We start from the raw sequence: 22,649 nt of genomic DNA, 5'->3' as shown, positions 1-22,649 counted from the left end.
CAAAGGATCTGATAACCCATCAGTAAAGTAGGACAGTATTAGTTTTAAAAAAGAAGTAAATACACCAGAGGGCAAACAAGAAAGAAGAGAATAAAAAATTAAAGGGACCTAGAAGAGAGCATTTTGAGACACCAATCTAGTATCAAATAGAACAGTTGAAATAAAATGGAGAAATAAAAACTATCTGCAAATATTCTGGGAATATACAAAGAAGACTAAGTGGAGAACTACATCTTTATAATAGAGTAGGACAAGTGAAATGGTTATGGACAAGAGCGGTGGAACACATTAAAATTCCCCCATCCCAGAGTACTCTGTTACTGGCAAACAATTTTCTTACAACAAAAATGTGAGCTATTATCAGCAGCACATTTCTCAAATGCAAAACCTGCACATAATTTTATAATATCTGTTTTTCCAGTAACATGAAATAAGAATTAGGATGAGAACTATAAAATACACGTGGTAACTTTGCTATTAAACCTCCTATTTAAAATAAAATATTCTTTAACAGAAAAAAATTGTTTTGCAAAGAAAGGAAGATTTCTAAAACCCATCTGAGTCTCTTTTTGAGAGCCATGAGGACAAAAGAAATTTCAGAAACTGAGCAACTGTGGAATTACCTTTGACTGCAGATATTTCTGAACCTCATCTACAGACCACATAAACACTGTCATAACTTCAGTGAGCTGTGGATCTCTTTACATACCTCCTTTGCTCATCATGTCACCATTGCTCATCACGTCACCAAATTAGGGGATGGTGTGCACGCCTGGAGAGTAAAGGGCTGTGCACTATTCAAACACAAACACTGGCAATAGTTGCAATATGTGAACGTGGCCAGGAACAAGGCAGAGATCTTACGTGGATGCACTCATTTTAGCTCTACATTTACAACATTTAGTTATAAATATTCCCTTATGAAAGCCTATTATGTTGAATGATGTGAAAGATGCCTCTGCGTCATATGTTATTTCTTCAGTGCCTTACATCTTTCCCTAGAAAAGTTTGTAACTGTTTTAGTATATTTAGGCTATTACAGTCTACATAAGTAGAATATCATCAAACAACGTGCTACCAGTGAAGCAAAACTGAGAAATACAGGTGGACCGAGTTTTGCTGAAGTGCTGTTACTGCAAAACTATTGGGTTTGGGTTTTTTTGTTTGTTTGTTTGTTTGGGGTTTTGTTTGCTAAGAAAAGTGATAATTTGCCCCGGTTCTTCTGTGAAATTATTAGAGGCGACAAAAACAAGTTCTGCTGTGACACAGATGGAAGAGGGTTTGTGAACAGCCACCAGCCCAGCACTCGCTGGATTTCCAAGCTATAACAGAGGAAGACTGTTTTAGGATTTGCCCCTAGGATTATTTCCCATCTTCCCCACGATACTTGTGCATCTCTCTCAGCTTCCAGGCGACATTTCTTATTTTCTCAGGTGCTTCCCTTCCCAGATCCCAAGCTTTCCTTTGCGTGATTTTTCCCAAACCACCGCGGGCTCTGTTTTGTCCCAAGTGGTTGGAGGCGAGCCCTGTCCCCGCCGAGGCTGCCTTTAGAACACAACCCCTCTGTTTTGGGGGCTGTTTTGCAGCACACCGCTACTCAGGAGGCCTCGCCGCACCCGCGCAGGTGAGACGGTGTCACCGCGGCGTGGGGAGTCACCGGGGCGACCGCCCACCGCCTGCTCCGGGCCCGGCGGCGGGCGAGCACCGCCTCGAAGCCGGCGGGCCCGGGCGGGACGGCGAGGGCGGCGCGGCGGAGACACGGCAGCCCCTCAGGGGAGGCGAGCGGAGCCCGCCGCCCTCCCACCTCCCGCCCCTTCCCGCCGGCCGGGGACAGCCGCCGCAGCTGACGCGCCGCAAACTTTACTCCCCGCTGCTCCTCAAGCTGCGCCCGGCCTCCGGCGCGGCGGGCGGCGGCACCCGGGGCGGCGGAGGCGGCACCGGTCGACATCGTAACCCCTCGGCGGGGCGCGGAGGGACCCGTCCCGCCCTCCGTCCGCGGGGGGACGCGGCGCCGTGAGGAGACGGACCCGCAGTGCCGCGCTCCGGCCGGTTCCGCGCTGCTTCCGCGGCGCCCTCAGGCAGCCGCCGCCGTCGCCGCCGCGTCCGGGCGCTCAGCCGCGGGCCACGATGAGCCAGGCGCAGCCCTACGCCCCGCGGAAGAGCAGCTCCCCGGCGGCCGGCGCCCGGCGGAACGACAGCCAGGACTACCTGCTGCTGGACGCGGAGCCCTGCGAGGAGAGCGCCCTGCCGCCCTACGCCTTCTACCCCGTGTGAGTCCCGCCGGCCCTGGGGGGTCTCTCCGTGAGGGGACCGGGGAGCCGGGCTGGGCGCTGACTCCCGTGGAGGGGGAAAGGCGGCGGCGGGACGGGTGGTGGCGGGCGGGGGGGACCGGCGGGAAATGCCCGCGGCGGGGGGCTCGGTCCGCGGTGGGGGAGCGGGGCGGTCGGTGTCTGCGGAGGGCGGGGGAGCAGCACCCCGAGCACCCCCAGCCCAGCCGGGAGAGGTCTCCCGCCGAGGAGGGACCGTGGTACCTGCCCCGCTGCGAAGGGAGGCGAAGGACGGCTTCGGCTCGCTGTGGAGAGCGGGGCGAGGGACCTCGGGTTTCCTTGAACCTGGCGGGATCCGATGGGTTTAGTGGAGTTACGGAAATTTTAACTCCTACGAGCAGTTTCTCCCACAGGGAGAGTGCACGTTACGGGCGTGTTCGTAAAACCACAGTCCTTTCGTTACTGCGTTTTGTCAAAATCGTGTAGCCTCGTGTAATTTAATTCTCTAAGTTTTGCCGAGTAGTTGTCATTTAAAGAAGTAGGGCATAATAGCATATGCAATAAAGAACTAAACGAAACATAAATTATAAAGGTTCCAGGAATTGCAGTTTTTAACAGCCAGGTCAATTGACATTCAGTGTTGACAGTGTCCCTCGCGTTATGTGTTGTCAGCATGACTTCTTTAATTACCACTTGTTAATGCTTCTGAGGAGAAGGTATCCCACAGAGGGGAAAAATGGGTATTAAGCAATGTGAGATGAGCCCTAAAATCTCAGGTGATTACCAGATGTGCACTTTCTTTTGTACAAATTGTATTTTATTGCTTAACTGGTAAATTACAGTTAGCAACCTCTCCTAATTTTTGCTGTTTTATCTATGAGGGACTTAGCAGCTGCTTGCCAACTACCTGGATATAGAAAAGGAGAAATAGTAAGGAAACTGGCAACACTCAGTGTTTGAATATTTATAAACTCAGTTAAAAACAACCAGAGTTTTCAGAATTCACTGCTGTGTTGCTCTTGCTAAGTGTCTTTGTAGAGTATTAATTCAGTATGCTTCTGTAGCTATAAGAGCATACATTATTGCACATTGGACTTAAACCCCATCTCAAAATATATGACTGCATCTGTCTAATGAATGCCTTCCAAAGAAAAACCTCATGATGATTAGTTAAGAGATTGGTTACGACTCGTGGACTTCAGCTGTGAACTAATATGGCAATTCTGAAGTTCCTTTGCTGTGTGCTCATTCAGAATGGTCATGCAGCTACAAGAAGATACATCTTGCGTAAGGGATTCAAAGCATCTCTTAAAACAAAATCTGCAAGGTCTGTGGAGTGCTGATATTTTTACTTTAGCAGTATAAGCTTGTGCTAGCTGCTCTTGGTCCAGCACACAAGTGTGGAGATAGCTTCTCATCATCTCAAGGTGGCGATAAGGAAAGCCTACATCCTAGTCAAGTTTCTTCATAGAACTAGGGTAGCACTAAATGCAGGAATTTATCTCCAGTTGTGTCATGTCAAGGCCTTAGATGACTGATTCTGTGGTACAGGTAGGTACTGGACCCTGGAGTCCTTCCTTGATGGAGGGCGTTTCCATCAGTCTTTGAGAGAATGGACAGAAGCTACCTGATAACGTGTGGTGGGTATAAGTTTGAGGAATGTGCCCCTTCTCAGATGCATATAATCGCTACTAAAAAGGGTGCTTTAGCGAGCAGTGCTTGTATTTTAGGTGAATGATAGGCATGGGGAAGCTGTCGTTTGGGGCTTCTCTGGTTGTGGAAAGGAGCCACTTCACAGGCTCCTGTAGACAATACCTACACGCAACCACTTCAAGGACTTCCTTGTCTGGCAGGGATGAATGCAATGAGTATAGGCTCCTCCAGGGTATGGTGATTACTAAACACAGGTTTTGAATTTTCCTGCTGAAATTCCACCTACATGTTTTAGGTACATTTTGCAGATCTCTCTTTTTAGCCAGAAGTCATTAGTTTTACTAGTGGCCTTCAAATGGCCAAGAATGTAATCAGATGGCCTGTGTTTAGGATATAATATTTCTAATCTTTGTGGTTGTCGTGGAGTAAGAATAGTTTTCTCTACTTTGTTTGAAAATCCTCAGATGACCAGTATGTCCTGATGTTGTTATGGTAGAGAGTGTTATATGAATCTAACCTTGTATCTGTAGAGTCATAAGGTCTCTAGAGATCCCAAGGATACTGCTGATGAAGGGCAGGTGTTACCCTGACAGATAAATTACGTAAAAATCTGTATTTCACGTGCCATGAATCTGCTTGGGCTCAGTGTGTGTGCCTTCTCTGTCTGTGTCATGTCCATACATGCTTTATCAGTGTTTATTCTTTAGCCACTTCTCCAGAAATGTGGCAGCTCAGGGAGCTGCTCATGCTGCCATATTTTGCCGTGGAAGTCCTCGTATGAATCTTTGGTGCCGGTTGGATTATGAGTCTGAGACATGAGGTCTGTGGGTCTGTCCATTGAGATAGAGCTACATGTCCCTTGAGATGGGATGGTACATCTGTGCTTAAATGCAAACACAAAAAAAAATAACCCTCGAGATTACATTAGTTGGTGTATTAAAATGTTTTAACTAAAGCTACTTACATTTCACTTAAGAGTATTTCTTAATATATCCAATTGCTAAGGGTATTTTTTCAAACTGTCTGGGAAATCATAGGCATCACTTGTACATGCAGAAATGCCCCAGGAACATCTTCTGTGATGGTGATTAATGCAGAACAGTAATGCAGAATACAGCTGATGTCCAAAAAAAGCTGAAGTGTACCTCCTCTTAAACATTACTGAGAGGGTGACGCACTTACTGGTGTAATATGGCATGTATCTGTTGCTTGAAAAGTAGTTTGATACCAAGGAACAGTTTTCCTCAAGTGGTGATTTAGTGCTAATGCTAACATTATTGTGTGTGTTGTTTGTAGAACATGTTTTTCATGTGTTTTTTTTGTGACTGCCTTTAAGTGGTACAGTGGCTGGATTCTAAAATAGCCATTTTAAGAGAACTATTTCTTGTATTTGTAGCTAAAGCCCTAATCCATCAAACTGCTGCTTTAGTTCAGTGGTGTTGCTCCTGAGCTTTGATATACAGTCCCTTTATAACAGCAAATAAATGTTTATTTAATAAAAGATGCTGTTTGCCCTTTCCCCCCCAGGTGATTCATTAATTGTAAAATAGCATAGTCACGTTAAAAATCAGAATAATTGTCAGTTTTCAAACCAGCTGGCTTGATTTTGTGTCAATGAATTCAGCAGCACTGATGGGGTTATTCAGTTAAGGCTGACAGTAAATCGGTTCTGTTTTACCTCAAACCAGGACAAATGTGCTTAAATATTATCTTATCTGTAAATCAGAAAAGTATTTGAGATGCTGACCTGTCAATGTTAACTGACTGTGAGTAGCAAGAGACCTTACAGACTTACTCGTATATTTGAGGCTTTCTTTGAGTTTCAGTACTTGTGCTTAACAACGTGCATCACATCGAATGAGTATGAATTCAGCCCCCCTCTTCCTGAAGAACAGCTTTGCTGTGTCTGAGGTAGCTGCTCCCTTTGCTGCAAACAAGCAGCAAAGTACTTCAGAAAGGTCCCTTGGGCTCAGCAGCCGTGCCAAGTAGGGTCACACAGTCTTTTATCAGTAAGTGGATAGAAGACACTTACCTTTACTTGCGGTATGGTGCAAAATGAAATTTTAATGGGATTTTGTGCTGAAAAATCTTGCTTTTCTTTTAAATTCGGAACTGATGTTTGGAAAAACTCACTTCAGGCTATTTGCAGAATTTGTAATTAAATGGTTGCCAAAAGATGAGGCTACTTTTTAAGAACTGAATAATTGTATATTATAAATTATATGCAAGTCTTTCTAGCAGTCTTCTTCCAGCTAGTGATCACGTCTCACCCCTAATGTATCAAAAAATACATTGTGACATAGGTGTCAGAAGATTGCCTCCTGAAATACAAAAATGTGGATACATTTTTTTTTTCCCTCTTGTGCAAGTATTTCATTGGCAAAGAGCCCAGTTTTGTAGTTTAAAACAGGATGGAAAGTGCATTTTAAGGTCTAACCCCAAATCTGAGTGCTGATGTGTAGTGGGATTTGAAAGTGATAGTACTTGTATGTAAACTTCCCTGCTGAAAAAAATGTTATTGAAGAACAAATTGTCAGCGTACTAAGCTAGTAAGAATACACTAATGCAGCCAGACATCTAGTTATATTGCTTGTTTATACTTTGAAATATTTAGCATTGTGAAAAATAAATATATTTTCTTATACACATGAGGAAGGACAATTATGCATTAATATGTCAGTTGTAAAGTAGATGAGGCACACAAATTATCAGATGAAAACAGGGGGAAAAGGGATTCTGATGTGCATAACTGCCTTGAGGCATAGATTATTCCTCAGCTTTTGTGGTTTTCAGATCAAGTGTTTCTCGGCACTGTCAAACCCAATACATACTTTAAAACATTTTCTTTGTTAAATAAGATCTTTAATAGCTTCTTTCTTGCCTGCATTGTAACAGTTTCTGCTATTGGAATAACATCTTTTTCATCTCCAGCCTCAACTATCTTGCTTGAAATGACCTGTAAAATTATCTTCCAGACTCTTCATTAGACATAATCTCTTCAGGGAGTACTGTGCAATGTGGCAGCTGTGTTTCAGATTGCTAGTCTCTTTGCTGAGATGCTGTGTCTTCTGAAATGTGTTGCAATAATTTTGTTGATAGCAAAAAGGTAGAAGAGTTAGTAAGGGGGGGGGGGTAATTTTCCTTCTTAGCCTAATAGATGGAACACTTTCCTGTGAATTAGGACTAATGGTTCTACTTCCTACTGGGCGCAGGGAAAAAAATCATGTCTATATCTCTCATATTCTGGGTGACTGAATTTAATCCCTGAAGTCTTGGGTAAAAGAACATCACCATTATTACCAAGCCCCAGAAAATACAGCTTTTAGTTCCCGCTGCATTTCCTACAAGAATCTAGAAGAGAATGCTTCACTTTGAACTAAAGGTACGCTTAATGTTGAGTTCTGCTTTTTTTCCCCGAATACATTTTTTTAAATCTGAATGAAGAATAACAAATAAATATTATGTTTTTAATCAAAAGGAAATATATTTTGATATTTCAGTCTGACAGGTTAATTAGTAAAAAAAATATCAATCACGTGGTCTGTTTCCTGCCTCATCAGAAATGAGGAAAAAAAGAAACTACAACAGTCGTTTTCTTTTTTGGGTGAGACATTCAATAAAGGTTTCTTTGAAAAGAGCAGCAAAGCAGATGGACAATATTTATTTCACCTTGGAGAGCTGGGGTCTGTTAGTGAGTACTGCTCTAGCTTGCCCATCAGCTCAGTCCATAAAGTGCCCGATAGTGGCCAGGGCTGGGTAATGGTTCTTGGTCTTCAACGTGCTCTGTTCCAGCACATCCCTGGAGCAGACTCAGTATTCTGGAGATGCGGTTTTCAACCAGATTATTTTATGGTTCGAAGCTGTTTGAGAAAGCAGTGATCTTATGCAGAAACTGATACACAGCCTGAAAATTACCTCTCAAGGGTGAATTGAACGACGTATCTTCATTTTTGGTGACGATCTGAGGGATTTGTTTGGTTTAGTTGTTAGGCACTTTCGTATTCACTGTGTATGCTCACTAATTTCAGTGAACTTCCTTTGGTCAGCTGTGTCACCTGAACAGTTTCCTATGCTAATACTTCATAATCGATTTTGCTTGACCCATTGCAGTATTTCTGTAGGCTTACCCATTCTTAAGAAAAGGGTATATTTATGGATCACTCTTACGTAGTTACCGAATGAATGAAAATCGCCTCCCTGTGGGACCTAATTTTATAAAACTTGAAGCTTTCCATGTAAATATAAGTCATTTGTTAAATTTGCATGAGGAAGGTGGAGTAGTGATTAAGAAACGTGTGGGATATATATGGCATACTTTTCACTGCAAATTTTAATAGCAAGTGTGCTCTTTGTCAAACACCCTCCCAGCAGCACTTCCCCCCACAGAACCTGGAGGTTATAATAACCGGCTACTTGAAAAATTCCTGCCAAGTATCAATATCCCCAAATAAAAGTGACTTGGCATGGTGGGTCTACCTCATCATGCTGTGTTTAGACTTTCCAGCTCTGCAAACATGAGCAAAAGAAAATTTTGGCGGTTAAACTATCTTGATCAAATTCATTATAACTTTGTTTCATACCGCAAACTGTAACGCAGTGCAAGGCAATGACTTAGCAAAGGGCTTGAGTCTTAAAGTGCATAAAACGAGCCTTACATACATGTTTGCGCACATACTTGTGAGTGTAGGCACTTGCGCACAGAGCCTACTCAACAGGAGGCTTAAAGGATTTGCGTTGATAAGCAGTATTTAAATGTAAGTTTTGATAATTAAATGTGGACAAAAGGCTTAGTGATAATTAAATTACTTGCAGTTTTCTTTGGAATGGATTAACATTTTTATCTTGCAGTGGTTATTATTTGTTTATCAGTGACAAATACATAATCAAGTTTAATATTTTTAGCAAAATAGAAGTTATGGAATATAATGTGAAGATGACTAATTAAAGTCTGGTTTTATTTTCTATATCCGTTTCTATACAGCTACGCTTTTTTCATATCATTAGTACAATTGACAGCACAGCTCTATTGTCCCCCTCAACGTAATATATCTACATAAATATTTGTCAATATTTTAAAAACCCAAAAAAACCACACAAGCCTTGGCACTAGGAATGAAACTGGTTCTTGTACCAAATGAGATTGGGTACAAGAACCCCAAGTGAGTGGAGTAGAAGAGGAACTGCATATCAAGAATTGTCATTTCAGGGGTGTTCTCAAAGCTATGTGGGAAATCTGGGTGGCTTGTTTTCTGCAAGAGTTAAACATAATTTCCTTTTGTTTAAAAAAAAGTTATTAATTTGAACAAAATGGCAGTGCTGTGGATGTGGAGTTGCTGGTTGAAAGCTTTGTTGTGGATGGGCCGCTTTCTTTTAATGTGCCATAGTAGTGCTGAAATAAAAATGACAAATAGTAATAATAATAGAAATCATGAATCATGAAGTAGATGTGACGCCCGCCTCTTCGCTTGAACATTCCTTCAGTAGTGCCCTTAGTCATACAGCTGTTAGTGTTCTCCCTTATACATCATTAATTAAAAACAAAACCAACCTTGCCCACTGCCAGCTCAGAACGTGACTGGAGTTCTTTTTTGATTGAATACTGGTTTTAATGTCAGTATTTACCTTTGTGAAGAGATGAAATTACTGAGGGGTTTAGAATTTTTTTAAAAAATTATTTAGTATCCGTGAGGCCTTCCCATGCTGGTAGAAAGAAAGATCATGAACCAAAAGATCACAGTTAATGCAAACTTGGTTTAAAAATACGCCAGAAAACAGTACAGATTACAAGGTCTGTATGGTGCAGCACTAGCAATTTTACAGAATATACAGACTGGAGAATTTCTATGAGCTGCTGCTTTGTTAACAAATCTTGAATGAAATGTGCATCTCTTAAAAATGGCACCTCATATTCTTTTGAGGTAAGTCCTGGTCTATTGAAGGTAGTGGGAGTTTTGCTGGAGATGTTTAGCAGATGGTAATCCCTGAGCTGCACAGGAGACCTCATATATATCTAATCAGGTGCTGGTTAATTGCTGCTAATAAGGAGAAACTACTATGGAGCTGGTTGGATTGTTAGTTTGAAAAGAGGGGACCTTGGTTTCACTGTGACACATGGGGACCCACCACATGCAAGCAGGCGGTGTCTAACTTGGAGCCGGAGAGCAACCAGCCTGAGGCCGAGGAGGTGGAGAAGAGACTTGGCAGCCCATCAGACTGACAGGGTGGGCTACAGTGCTGCTCTGTTGCCTCCCATCGTCTTCTGTCAGCACTGGTGTTAGTTCCAATGGACATTTGGCTGTGCTGATTTTCCCCCTGGCCCAGTCTGGGTTTCTCCTGTCATGCACGTTGACTGAATTGAGGAATGATGACTGATTGCTTCGAAGCCTTTCAAAAGGGGAAGATTCCCTCATCTTTGAGGAATGATTTATGTTTTCTTTCTCTTCTATAAGATTTTTGCCCATGGTGTACATGTTTCAGCTGTTCTAGACATGACTTTTTTCCCCTTTTTTAGAACAGGTAGCCAGGTCAGACTGCTAAACTTTGTTAGTCCTCCTCTGTGTTCACATCTTAGGCCTGCCAAGCCGTAATAATCCAATACTTGGCACTTTTTGTTAGGCTCTTGAAGTGCATTGCAAACAGACGCATTGCACACAGTCCAGCTGTCAGCCTTCCAGCTGCTGGGTGCTTGGCAGCAGAAAGAGCGGTTCTTACAACAGCAGTATTTTAAATCACGGATTCTGTCAATTAAACACCTCTACAGCACCTGGCTCATCGCAGCAGAACGTAACAGCGGTACCACCAGCGTGAATCCAGGAAATTCTTCTAACTGAGGTGCAGCTTGTGGGAGGTTGCTTTGTAAAGTGGCATTGCAAAGCTCTGAAGGTCTGTGCCGTTGAGACTCGTGCCGCGAACATCACGATTACCATTTCTCTGCTAATCATGGTGTAGGAAAGTGCCCGCCCTTCCCCAGGTGCCCACGCACATGCTGAGTCACGCGGAGCAGAACCACGCTCTTGAGTGGGGGCCTGTGATGGGGATGGTGTTTGATACGTCTGATCACTTAGCAGTGGGCTCCTGCATCCGTCCCACATGAAACAACTGAGCTCAGGAGAGTATGTGTGGACTTGCAAACTCCACCACACAGGGATCTTAGAGCTGGGAAAGATCCAGACATTAGTTAAAATAGTGGATTGTAGGGTTCTTGTTCCTAAGCTTTCGCAGTATGTGCCAATGTTTACAGTCACATTTTGTGAGTTTCTAACCATGTTTAGTGATTTATGTGGGATCAGAACCATTGTATTGATTATTTTTTTTTCTTTCTTTTTGGTAATCCTTTCAGAAAAAATAATGAGTGTCTTTGAGAATTATTCCTAACCAACTGTTCTTCATGATTGAAGACTATAAACCAGTTTTCCCGTCTGTTTTGCAATGCAATAATTGATTTTTCTATATTAGTTTAGTTCCACTCTGCTAATCTTTGGTTTTATGCATTATTTCCTTAAGCTAATTTAAAATTACTTACAATTTTCAAGTGTTTTTTAAAATTTATTAATGAAATATCTCATGTACTTGAAATTTCTAGTTTATTATCTGCATGGATTATACATGAGTTGAAGATATATTTCTTTCTGTTTTTCCTTCTGGACTTGTTAATTTATAGTTAAGTCCAATAAGTCTGCTATGACCCAAGTGTATTAAGTGGAGAAAGATTTTGAAGAGGTAATTTAAAGGTCATGGAAGTCTTATTTTGGGCACATGTGGGAGAGGAGTCTTTTTAGAAGTTATTATAAATGTACATAGTACTGGTGGTGCTTTCTTGAAGGGAAATCCCGTGCTCTGAGAACTCTGGAGCCTCTCTTAGCTCTGAAACAAAGGACAAATCCATATGCTCATGGATCTGCCTGCACCATGTCCACTGCCTGGCTTTTGCTTTCCTTTGTCCTGGTAGGAGCACATGGACTATGATGATTGCTCAGGGGGTTCGGGCTCTGTATAGGATCAGTGTGCACCACTGTACCAGGGAGGTGAAATTAAATTAACTTTGGTGCAGTGGGATACTTGAGGATATTTGCAGTAGAACTGAAATTTCCATAGAGACATTTAAGTCCTGCTGTCACTAGATTATCTGACAAGTTATATGCAAAGAGCAGGCTGCTGGATGGTGGCAATGACTCTTCCTCTCTGTAGCTCTTCTTTTCCTCTCCCCTTAAGAACAAGTTTCCTATTAATTTCTCAAGACAGTTTTTGAAGACTGCTGCTTTCGTAGCTTTCTCAAGTGCGTCTTAAAATGAAACTTCCCCCCTTACAATGTACTATTTTGTTTTCGTATCTCTCTGTAAGTGTAGAAATCTGAACTGAAAAATGCAATGACCGGTAACAAAAATTGGATCAAAGGGTGGTAGTGCTAACAAAAGTTAGTTAACACAACTTCATTTTTGGGTAGTGGGGATGGGATGAAATTTTCCAAGGATACTAAATATTTTGTATGGCCTCACAGTAGCATTCTCACTTCAGGATCTTAAAAACTAAAACCACACAACATCAGTATCACTGGAAATTTTGGGCTGCAGTCCGTGTTACTGCTTCGAGTCCCATGGAGGTTGGTGAGGGTGAGAGTCTGTAACTGCCTCTTATTGTCCAGGACAGGCCAAGGAGTTACAGCAGCATGGCAGATACTCTGGAGGAAGAACAGCCGTAGCTTGAATTGACATCTAAGCAACAAATACAGCAAGAAAAATTAGAGTAGGAGAGGAACATAAGTTTCTGAAGATCTGGCCTATTCTATTTAAACATTTTGTTGAGCGCAGCTAACAAAAAAGTCAGCAATAGCAGTATTGTCAGAAGGTCTGCAGAATGAACCACTGCCTACAGTATGAAGTGGTAGAAGTTAATGTTCTCCACTTTTCTTCAGAAAAGAATTTTAGAGGATTAAGTCAGAAAGCTATTTAATCATTTAGCAACCTCTGATGCGAGCATGTTGGTAGGTAAACAGCAACTGATGTGACAGTGAAATTTTAGCACTGCTTTGTATGATAAAATAATAATGATCTTACCTAACAAGTTGATATATAAAATATACACTGGGATTTCTTACCCCACAGCCACTTCCAGCCTAAAATCAGCAACAACATTTAATACATAACAGGAAGGGAAACTTAAAGAAGAATCCAGGTAGGGATTTACAGAGGCAGCAAGGCTAACACCTCTAATTTTACAAAGCTGTCTGAGGATCTTTAACGACCTGAGGTTTCTATGTTATTGATTTTTACATCAAATCTGAAAGCCAGCAGAAATTTCTCTCGTTATCAGGGAGAGCATTGATAACACCTTAAAGGGAAAGAATATCCTTTGTGGATTAACCAGGTTCAATTCGTGCAGGATTAGTGACTTGTCTCCATGAATCAATGATGAAGGTGCTGGTACAGGGCAGAGGCACTGCTAGGTGCCTTTTCTGAACTCTCTGGCTGTGACAAGACTGACTTACTTCCAGCACAAATCTTCGTATGTCCAGAGGACCAGAAAAGGCATTGAGGTGCATAGTGATGACTCACTGGGGAGGGTATGGTGCAGTTCCTATCTGGATTTCTTTTTCATTGAAACTCAAGTAGGGGGTGGGAGGGCTAGTGCATGTTCAGGTGCCACACCAAAGACAGCATGCGTGCATGTATGCAGGAATGTGCAGGAACTTGGGAGGACTCCTAGTGTTGTTGATGTATGAACAACTTCTGATTGCTTCATGTTCTTAAGTTCATGAATTCCTGATTTCATGAGTCTTGAACTTCTAGACCAGGTCCTAGGTATTGCATACTGGGGATCAAGCATAGTAGGATTGACAGAAACTCCACATCCATCTATGGTTTGTTTTCAAATCCTATATCCTTTAGTAAAAATGTCAGGAACATTACCATCTTCCTTTGCTTTTCATTTAGGTGTGAGATTTGAGGTTGGAACATGGAAATCATGCTGGTACCTGCTTTCATCCCTGTGATGGTCTTCAAGCTTTTCTTTTAGTTGGCGACTGCTGCTGGGGTGGCAGGAATGGCAACAAGCGTAGAAGAGGCCGAAGGGTTTGTCTGAAATGAAGCATCCAGCCTGACCTCGTGGTCTGGGCTCCTTCTGTAGTGCGTGAAAGAGGCCCCTCCAGGGACCAGTTCATCAGATCTGTTTCAGAACTGCGTGAATCACACTGGTGTCTAAAATATTGTGGAAGGATTCTTGATGAATAGCAAATCTATGTTCCACAACACTCAGATGTGCTGCTGCTAACTTCAGTGGGATTTGTGTTCATGTGCCTGTGGAGAATATTGTCCTCAGTCTTCAGTATCCCTGAATGTATATTTTGTCTGGTATTTCACTGTTTGTGTTGTAGTGTATATCAATAATTGATAATTCAAATATGGAAGATGATGTGTTTCAGGATCAAATTATAGAAATTAGAAATACGTGATATACAGTGAAAACCAGCATGTAATTCTTTGCTAAGGCTAAATTCTGACAAATATATATATAAAAATATATATATATGTATATGGATTTTCTGACCTCTGGCTACTGAACAACACAATTGACTTAATTTTTTTGAGAGAAAATTTTGAGAGAATTAGGAGGGATATTTTGCGTGCTAATCATCTGCACTGCATTAGCGAAGACAGGCAGGAAGAAGAACACGAAATATAAACCCTAACAGCTCTATCTTTTAATGAAAGGAATTTTGTTTCAAACCTTAAATTAAAATTTGAGCCAAGCAATTAGAATGCAATCCTTCGTTTTCATTAAAAGCTTCACTTACAATTTGCAAAAGTATTAAATATGATTATTTTTAAAATAAATTGTAGTGGTAGATTCCATAAGCATCACAAAAGATTTTGCAGAATTTCAGTTCCTGTTCCCCCGTTTTTTCAGTTGGTTGACATGGATAAAGTAGTATTTTTAGTGGTGGTGTAATTTTGTCTCAAAATAGAATTTCTTACAATTAAGGCTGTTTACTAACAGTCTGTAATGTCAGATCGTGTTCTCTTCTCTTGAGTTACGTGCATGGTTCGCCAGCATAACTTTTAAATAGTTTAATTTTTCTTCAGTCTGCATACAGGCTAACACAGACTGAAGTTAAGAATGTACCTCAGTTGTAAACAAGATTTTGCTCTGCAATTATTTAAATTGGTAAAACATTAATTGCATAAAATTTACATAAAGTTTACATAGCAAACGGAAACATTTTCTGGTAAAGAATGAATGAAAGTCTTCATTTTCAATATCTTGATGACCTGAATGTTCACCCAAAATTATTTGCTTCCATTCACAAATTATTTACGTGTATACAGGTTTTTGTTTCAAGTGGCTAGCAACTGTCCCTGGGCTTTAAGGAAGGATCCTACCCGCTGCTAATGATAGGGTAGCATGCCTTTTTCTCCTCAAGTCTGAAAGACGCCTAAGAGAAAGGTCTCGCTTAGAGACATGAGGACAATTTTGGAGAATCAGAATTGTGTGAGAGATGCAGCAGCAAAATGTTTCGTCTGAGTGAGAGGTAATTTCTGAGTATTTATTACTTTATCTAGAAAAGGTTGGGTTTTTTTTAGTATCAATATTATATTGGGAGAGGGGATAAGCATATCAACATTATATTGGGAGAGGACAGCTGTTGTCCCAAATACGAACTACCAGCCATACAGCCCCTGGACACAGGCACAGTACAGCTGTCTGCTTTTTATTTTAAGAATATGGAACAAGATCTGGAGCGTGGAAGGCTGCCTGAAAATTCAGGTACCTCCTTCTTTGCAAGCTCACAGCTGGGCTCGGCAGGAGGCAGCTGCTGCTCCTTGGCTCGTACGGGATCCTGCCTTTGTATCTGCTGAGGTTGTATTGCCCTACTATGTGAGGACAGCAGTCAAGGTTGTTGCAACATTAGCCGCATAATATCCCACCTGTTTGTACTAGATAAGGATATTTTTCTGTGATGCTACTTGGGCACGTTCACACTTTGCTATGCTTATAGTGTTTGTCCTGAACATAGGCAATGGGTCGTCAGGAGAATGTGTTCAGTGATACCCACTTCAGTATATGCAATGGATGATATGTATAATGGGATGATATGGTTGGGCAGTATAACCGACCAGGCTTTGCCCTTAAGAATGATTTGAGACCTTCAGCTGTGAGGTGTGGGGTTTTAAACTTCTGAACTGTTAGTATCGATGTAGCAAACTGTTACTTCAGCAAAGTAAGTTATTTCATCACTTACTATCCCATGAGAAACTGAAAATTAGAGATCCCATTGAAGTTATGAATAAGCATGATCCCATTTCGCACAACCTGGGAATCTCTTTTTAGTCTTGGCTGAAGAGTAGGATCACCTTACCTCTTGCTCTGCTTAGTAACCCCTGACTGAGACACAAGGCAGAAGAAAACAAGAAAGAATCTATTGCTGCTATGTATACCTGAAAGTATCAGTTCTGAGAAGGTAAGAAGCAGTAATTATGACTGTTAATACCTTACCAAAAAAAAGGCAAGGTACTAAAGGAGGGAATTCTTCCTAACTGGAAGGAATGTTTAAAAGGAATGTAAAAAGTTAGGGATGTACTAAATAAGAATAACTTTTTTGCCACCTGTCTCAAATCATCATGTTAATCAACATCTTCCTAAAAATTGAAGGTCAGTTCCAGAAAACAGCAAAACCAGCAGAAGCTGCTGTACATTCTCATGCCCTGGAACTGGATGTTGCAGAGTGGGAGAGAGGGACTGTGAAACTGTATTCATGACACGTTTCATATGCAGCATCTACAGAAACAACATGTTGACTAGACTAGCTTTATATCCCAGAGATTACTTCTGTGTGAGAGCGTGACTCCGTGTTCCTCACTACTCTATGCTTACTGCTGCTCCAGAGAGTGCGTAGTATAACACTTACAAGAGGATCATGGGGGAAAAAAACTTCTAAGTAAACAAAAATTGTAAGTAAAACTTTTTTTTTTATTTTCCCCTCTCTTGTTCTGAGATGTCACCTTGTAGACTTGGGAAAACAGAACAATTTCATTTTTCCAATAGAGAATATACATGAATGCCATGTTCTCATTTTCCCAAGTCCTGTGTAAAAGTGCAAGCTGAGTAAGTTTGGAATTTCTGTTCATGTGAAACATTACTTTTTTCATATCTGTTTTCATGTTTAAAAAATTTTCAATTTAATTTTTTTTTTTACCAAATAAGTCTTGACAACACTGTTCTCATAAATATTCACCATTTACTTTTCGATCCAAAGTGTTTCAATATGACCGAAGTAAGCCACCCTAAATCATACGTGAGTCAATTCAGTATTAACTGCCTTTGTTTTCCCTCCCTGACTGACTGTATAGAGGACAGTTTCAGCTCTCTGCTGAGCTCTCTTTCCCGTAATGCATACATGATGTGACTCCCTTGGCAGGCAGCAGCATTCAGAGTGTATCTGCGTGTTTGTGTTCGGCCGATGGTGTTCTCTTGGGAGACCAGCCCAGGCGAGGCAACTGTGACCAAAACTGCAATTCTGTCTCCCTTCATTAGGAAAAAGTGGTTAATTGTTCTGTGGAGCTCATGCAAAGTGGTACATTTCAGATGAGTTACAAAGCAACCAAATGAATGCTTTCTTCTCTTGTTGGACCTGTTGTTCACCAACGTGAGTAAGCTAATTGGTGGTATCAGGATTGGAGGCAGCCTGGGCTGCAGTGATCATGCACTGGTGGAGTTCACTGTCCTGAGGGATCTGGGTCAGGGAAGCAGTAAAGTCTGGGATCTGAATTTTAGGAAAGCAAACGTCCAGCCCTTCAAGGAGTTAGTCAGTAGGGCCCCCTGGGAAACTGCGCTCAGGGACAAGGGAACAGAACAGAGCTGGCAGATCTTTAAGAACGCTTTCCACAGAGTGCAAGAGCTCTTGATCTCCAGGTGTAAGAAATCAGGAAAGGAAAGCAAGAGACAGGCATGGCTGAGTCAAGAACTGCTGGTCAAGTTAAAGGGCAAGAAGGAAATAAAAGCACATGGAGTGGAAGCAGGGACAGGTATCCTGGGAATAGTATAGGGAGGCTGCCCTGTGGTGTAGTGATGGGGTCAGGAAGGCCAAAGTGCAGCTGGAACTGAACTTGGCAGGGGATGCAAAGAGTAATAATACTAGCTTCTACAGGTACGTTAGCCAGAAAAGGAAGGCCAAAGAAAGTGTACCTCCCCTGATGAGCAAGAGTGGCAAACTGGTAACAACAGATGAGGAGAAGGTTGAGGTACTTGGCAACTTTTTTGCCTCATTCTTCACTGGCAACCTCTCTTCCCACAGCTCTTAAGGGGACAGATCGCAAGGCAGGGACTGGGGGAGCAAAATCCCTTCCACTGTATGAGAAGATCAGGTTCACAACCACCTGAGAAACCTGAACATAGAGAAGTCAATGGGACCTGACGAGATGCACCCCAGAGTCCTGAGGGAATTGGCTCATGTATTTGACAAGTCACTCTCCATGATATTTGAAAAGCCATGGCAGTCAGGTGAAGTCCCCAGTGACTGGAAAAGGAGAAATATTGCACCCATGTTTAAAAATGGTAGAAAGGAGGACCCTGGGAACCACCAACCTGTCAGTCTCACCTCTGTGCCTGGGAAGATCATGGAACAGATCCTCCTAGAAGCTATGCATAGGCACATGGAGGACAGGGAGGTGATTCGAGACAGCCAGCATGGCTTCACCAAGAGAAAGTCCTGCCTGACCAACCTCAGGGCCGTCTATGATGGAGTGACTACATCAGTGGACAAGGGAAGAATTACAGACTGGACTTGTGTAAGGCCTTTGACATGGTCCCCCACAACATCCTTCTCTCTAAATCGGGGAGGTATGGATTTGATGGGCAGACTGATGGGTGGATGAGGAAATGGTTGGATGATTGCATCCAGAGGGTAGTGGTCAATGGCTCAATGTCCAGCTGGATCTGATGGGAAGTGGTGTCCCTCAGGGGTCTGTACTGGGACCAGTGCTGTTTAATTTCTTGACATTGTGTGGTCCAGTGCATCCTCAGCAAGTTTACAGATGACACCAAGCTGAGTGGTGTGGTTGACACGCCTGAGGAACAGGATGCCATCCAGAGTGACAGGCTTGAGACATGGCCCCATGTGAACCTCATGAGGCTCAACAAGGCCAAGTGCATGGTCCTGCATCCCAGTTGGGGCAACCCCCGATATCAATACAGGCTGAGGAATGAAGTGATTGAGAGGAGCCCTGCCAAGAAGGATTTGGCCCTGCCAAGAAGATACCTGCCAAGGTACTGGTGGATGAAAATCTGGACATGAGCCAGCAATGTGCCTCGCCACCCTGAAAACCAACCATATCCTGGGCTGCACTGAAAGAAGAGTGGCCAGTAGGTTGAGAGAGGTGATTCTGCCCCTCTACTCTGCTCTGGTGAGACCTTACAGGACCCTAAACACCATCTAGTTTCAACCCCCCTGCCATGGGCAGGGACACCTCCCACTAGACCAGGTTGCTCAAAGCCCAATCCAGCCTGGCCTTGAACACTTCCAGGGATGGGGCATCCACAGCTTCTCTGGGCAACCTGTTCCTGTGTCCTACCACTCTGAGAGTAAAGAATTTCTTCCTAATGTCTAATCTAAATCTATTCACTTTCAGTTTAAAACCATTACCCCTTATCCTGTCACTACAATCCCTGATAAAGAGTCCTTCCCCAGCTTTCCTGTAGGCCCCTTGTAGGTACTGGAAGGCCACTGTAAGGTCTCCCTGGAGCCTTCTCCAGGCTGAAGAACCCCATCCTGTCCTCATAGGAGAGGTGCTTCAGTCCTCTGATCATCTTCATGGCCCTCCTCTGGACTCCAACAAATCCACGTCGTTCTTACATTGGGAGCTCCAGAGCTGGACGCAGTACTCCAGATGGGATCTCATGAGAGCAGAGTAGAGGGGCAGAATCGCCTCACTCAACCTGCTGGCCATGCTTCTTTTGATGCAGCCAAGGATGCAGATGTTAGTGTTAAGTGATAAAGGACAATGTTTGTATGTAATTAAAGTTTTAATTAAATGATAGTTCTTCTCTAGAGTATGTTGTAAAACCAGTATAGTTTGATACTAAGTAGAACTCAATAAAAACTGGTTTTGGTTGGTATTTACCATTGCACCACCATGTCAGTGCTCCAAAATCTGTGTTTATGCATCTGTTTGAATAAATACCGCTTAGGATGATTTCTCATTTCTTTATTTCACTGTAGTGAATTATTTAGCAGTAAGGTATTTTTGTGGGGTGTCAAAGACCGAGTTGCAAGACCTGTTTCAACTCGGGCAAAACAGAAATCTCAATCCACAGTTGCAACGTCCCAGGAAAATGTCAGCAAGTCAAAACTGTTCTTCTGTCTATTCCTCAGGTTTCTTCTTGAAGATAAAGATCTCAAGGTTTTCTCAGTGTATTTTGAAACTTTATTTTTCCACTCTGAAAGTGAACCTCTTGATTTCCATTTAGATCTAATAACAGTCTTTGTCAAGTGGTTTTAAAAGCCTCCCTATGTTGTTCTATTATTATCATCACCTAACTGGACAGCTTCAACAACTACTGGTATTGTCAAATATACTATCTCAGGGATTTCTTCTGTGCTGTGGGATGGAAGGCAACACAGTATTTAGTGGATGCCAGGGCTTTTACTCTCTTTTGAGAGGTGGCGGGCGTAGAAGGTTCTTTAAATTTTACAAACGTCACAGGAAAATATTGTGTAATTATGAAGTAACAGCAACTGTTAAAGGTCTCGTTTTATGTCTTTGATCTGTCAAATCAGTTCTGTGTTTTACATTGTGCTGTGCATTGGAATTGCTGTTACATCTCAGGTCTGGGAAAGGCAAATGAACTTTTCCTGCTGGAATTGCGTCTGTGACTTGCCACTAATTCTGTTTTCACTAGAAGTGTCCCTGAGGTCCCTGAGATCAAGGTAGCAAGTACTTTATTTGTGCATAGCAGGGAACAATAAACATCATCATTGTTTCCTTATTCTTATAAAGTAATTACTTTTTAATAACAGTAATTACAGTTATTAGAAGTAAACCAAAGTAATTACTTTTTTTTTTTTACATTGTTTTCCCTTTGTGTAAGCACACATTGGAATGCTAAGTGCTTCTGCAGTGACCCTTCTTTATCCTGAAGTTATCTTGCACTGAATTTTAGTGGAATTCTCATTTTTTGGTACAGAATGCATATTTTTGTAAACTACTTTGCAGCAGATAGTGGGTAACATCAACAGAAATAACTCTGCTTGCTCCTTGTTTTCATGGAATTCAGTTTCATTCTTGTTATCCGTTTTTAGTTTTCTTCTGGGTAACACCACTCAGCTGTTCTTTCTGTTGAATACCGCTTTGTTTTTTAAGCACATTTAAGGTAAATTTCATCATATTGCCTTGCTTATTCTTCCATTTCATTAGCTATAAACGAGAATGACTTCTTCCTAATATAGATGCAGGAAGAGTATAGATAGGCACATGTAATTATTTTCCAACAAGCAGAGGAGGGGAAGGAAAAAAGAGTGTCCTGTACTGGAACTAGAATTATTGTAGAAATCTTTATTTTATCCAAGAAAGAAAAATTGATTTAGATTTACTGTTTTCTCTGAACTTGTAAAAAAATAGAGTTGCTAGTTAGCGTCAGCATTTTGCCATTGCTTAAGTTACAAATGAAGCTTTTCTGGGAAATTTTCATTTGTAGAAATACTTGGTTAGACTAGCATTCATGTTAGCTGATGGACACATTTCATTGTGTTACAGACTATAATGAATGAACAAATGGATAAACATGTTAAGGTCCTCAGTCAGTCAGATGTGACTCCTAGAATACACACCACCTTTTTTGGAATTCTATTTGATGTATTATTGCATACCTGTTTTATGGGAAACTCAATTATCTCTAGGCTAACTGCTGTCATTAGTACAGTTATATCCTTTTCTGTTTTGCATGGACGACTTCCTACCTGTTCTTCCTCGGGTGCTGAGCAGAATGCGTACGTGCTGCTTCTGCAGAAGGGAGTTCTCTCTCACTGAACCACGGTCAATCGTCTAATTCCAACAGGTTCTCCTATTGCTGGCTTCTTTTCAGACATTTAGCAAACCTTCAGTGCTTCTTCCCTTACTCTATGTAGTCCCAAGGTTATTGGTTGTCATTTTCCTAATCAGTTGTTCACATGTTTTTCATTTCATATCAATTCATTTTTATCCACATCCAACAACTTATCATATTAGTCTAGTTCTCCTTGAATGACATGAGACATTTGTATTCAGCATAGAGGATCCATGATGTTAAAGTCTGTATTTTTTTTCCCCATCCTTATTTTATTAGCAATTTTCTTCAGTTCAGAGCCCTCGCCCATGACAGGTCAAGATCAGTGAGAGACACAAAGGAGGATATCTGGAAAGATACTATATTTTCAAAAAAGAATAGGATCTGAGTAATATTTCAGCATGATGAACTCTGAATTTGGGGACTATACTTAGAAATTGATGCTAATTGATAAGATTTTAGGATTGTTAAATTTCATATCTGCAGTTCTCTGGCAAAATCAGACACGCTTATTGTCAATGGTAACGACAAGTGAGTTAGATTGATTCCAGCTATGTTTGATGTTAATAGTCGTATTTTCAAGAAATAAATTGAGACTGAATAGATCTCTTGAGGGTAAAAGAATTACTCGGGTTTTGGTTACAACCCAGAAGCTGACAAATATGATTAAAGCACCATTTACTCCTGTGTTGGAGT

At 41.8% G+C, this 22,649-nt stretch overlaps 1 protein-coding gene across 1 annotated transcript in view; it reads left to right on the top strand.

Moving 5' to 3' along the window:
- The first annotated feature begins 1,773 nt into the window (after positions 1 to 1,773).
- TRPC6 (transient receptor potential cation channel subfamily C member 6) overlaps positions 1,774 to 22,649 on the top strand; it is a 104,782-nt gene continuing 83,906 nt past the window's right edge. The window contains exon 1 of the mRNA XM_063329864.1: positions 1,774 to 2,270. Within this exon, the coding sequence (XP_063185934.1) occupies positions 2,128 to 2,270 (143 nt within the window). The 5' untranslated portion in view covers positions 1,774 to 2,127. The remainder of the gene's footprint in view (positions 2,271 to 22,649) is intronic.

The sequence above is a fragment of the Chroicocephalus ridibundus genome, chromosome 1, assembly GCF_963924245.1.
Source record: "Chroicocephalus ridibundus chromosome 1, bChrRid1.1, whole genome shotgun sequence".
In the NCBI taxonomy this organism is placed as follows: Eukaryota; Metazoa; Chordata; class Aves; order Charadriiformes; family Laridae; genus Chroicocephalus; species Chroicocephalus ridibundus.
This window is presented reverse-complemented; position numbering and strand designations above follow the sequence as displayed.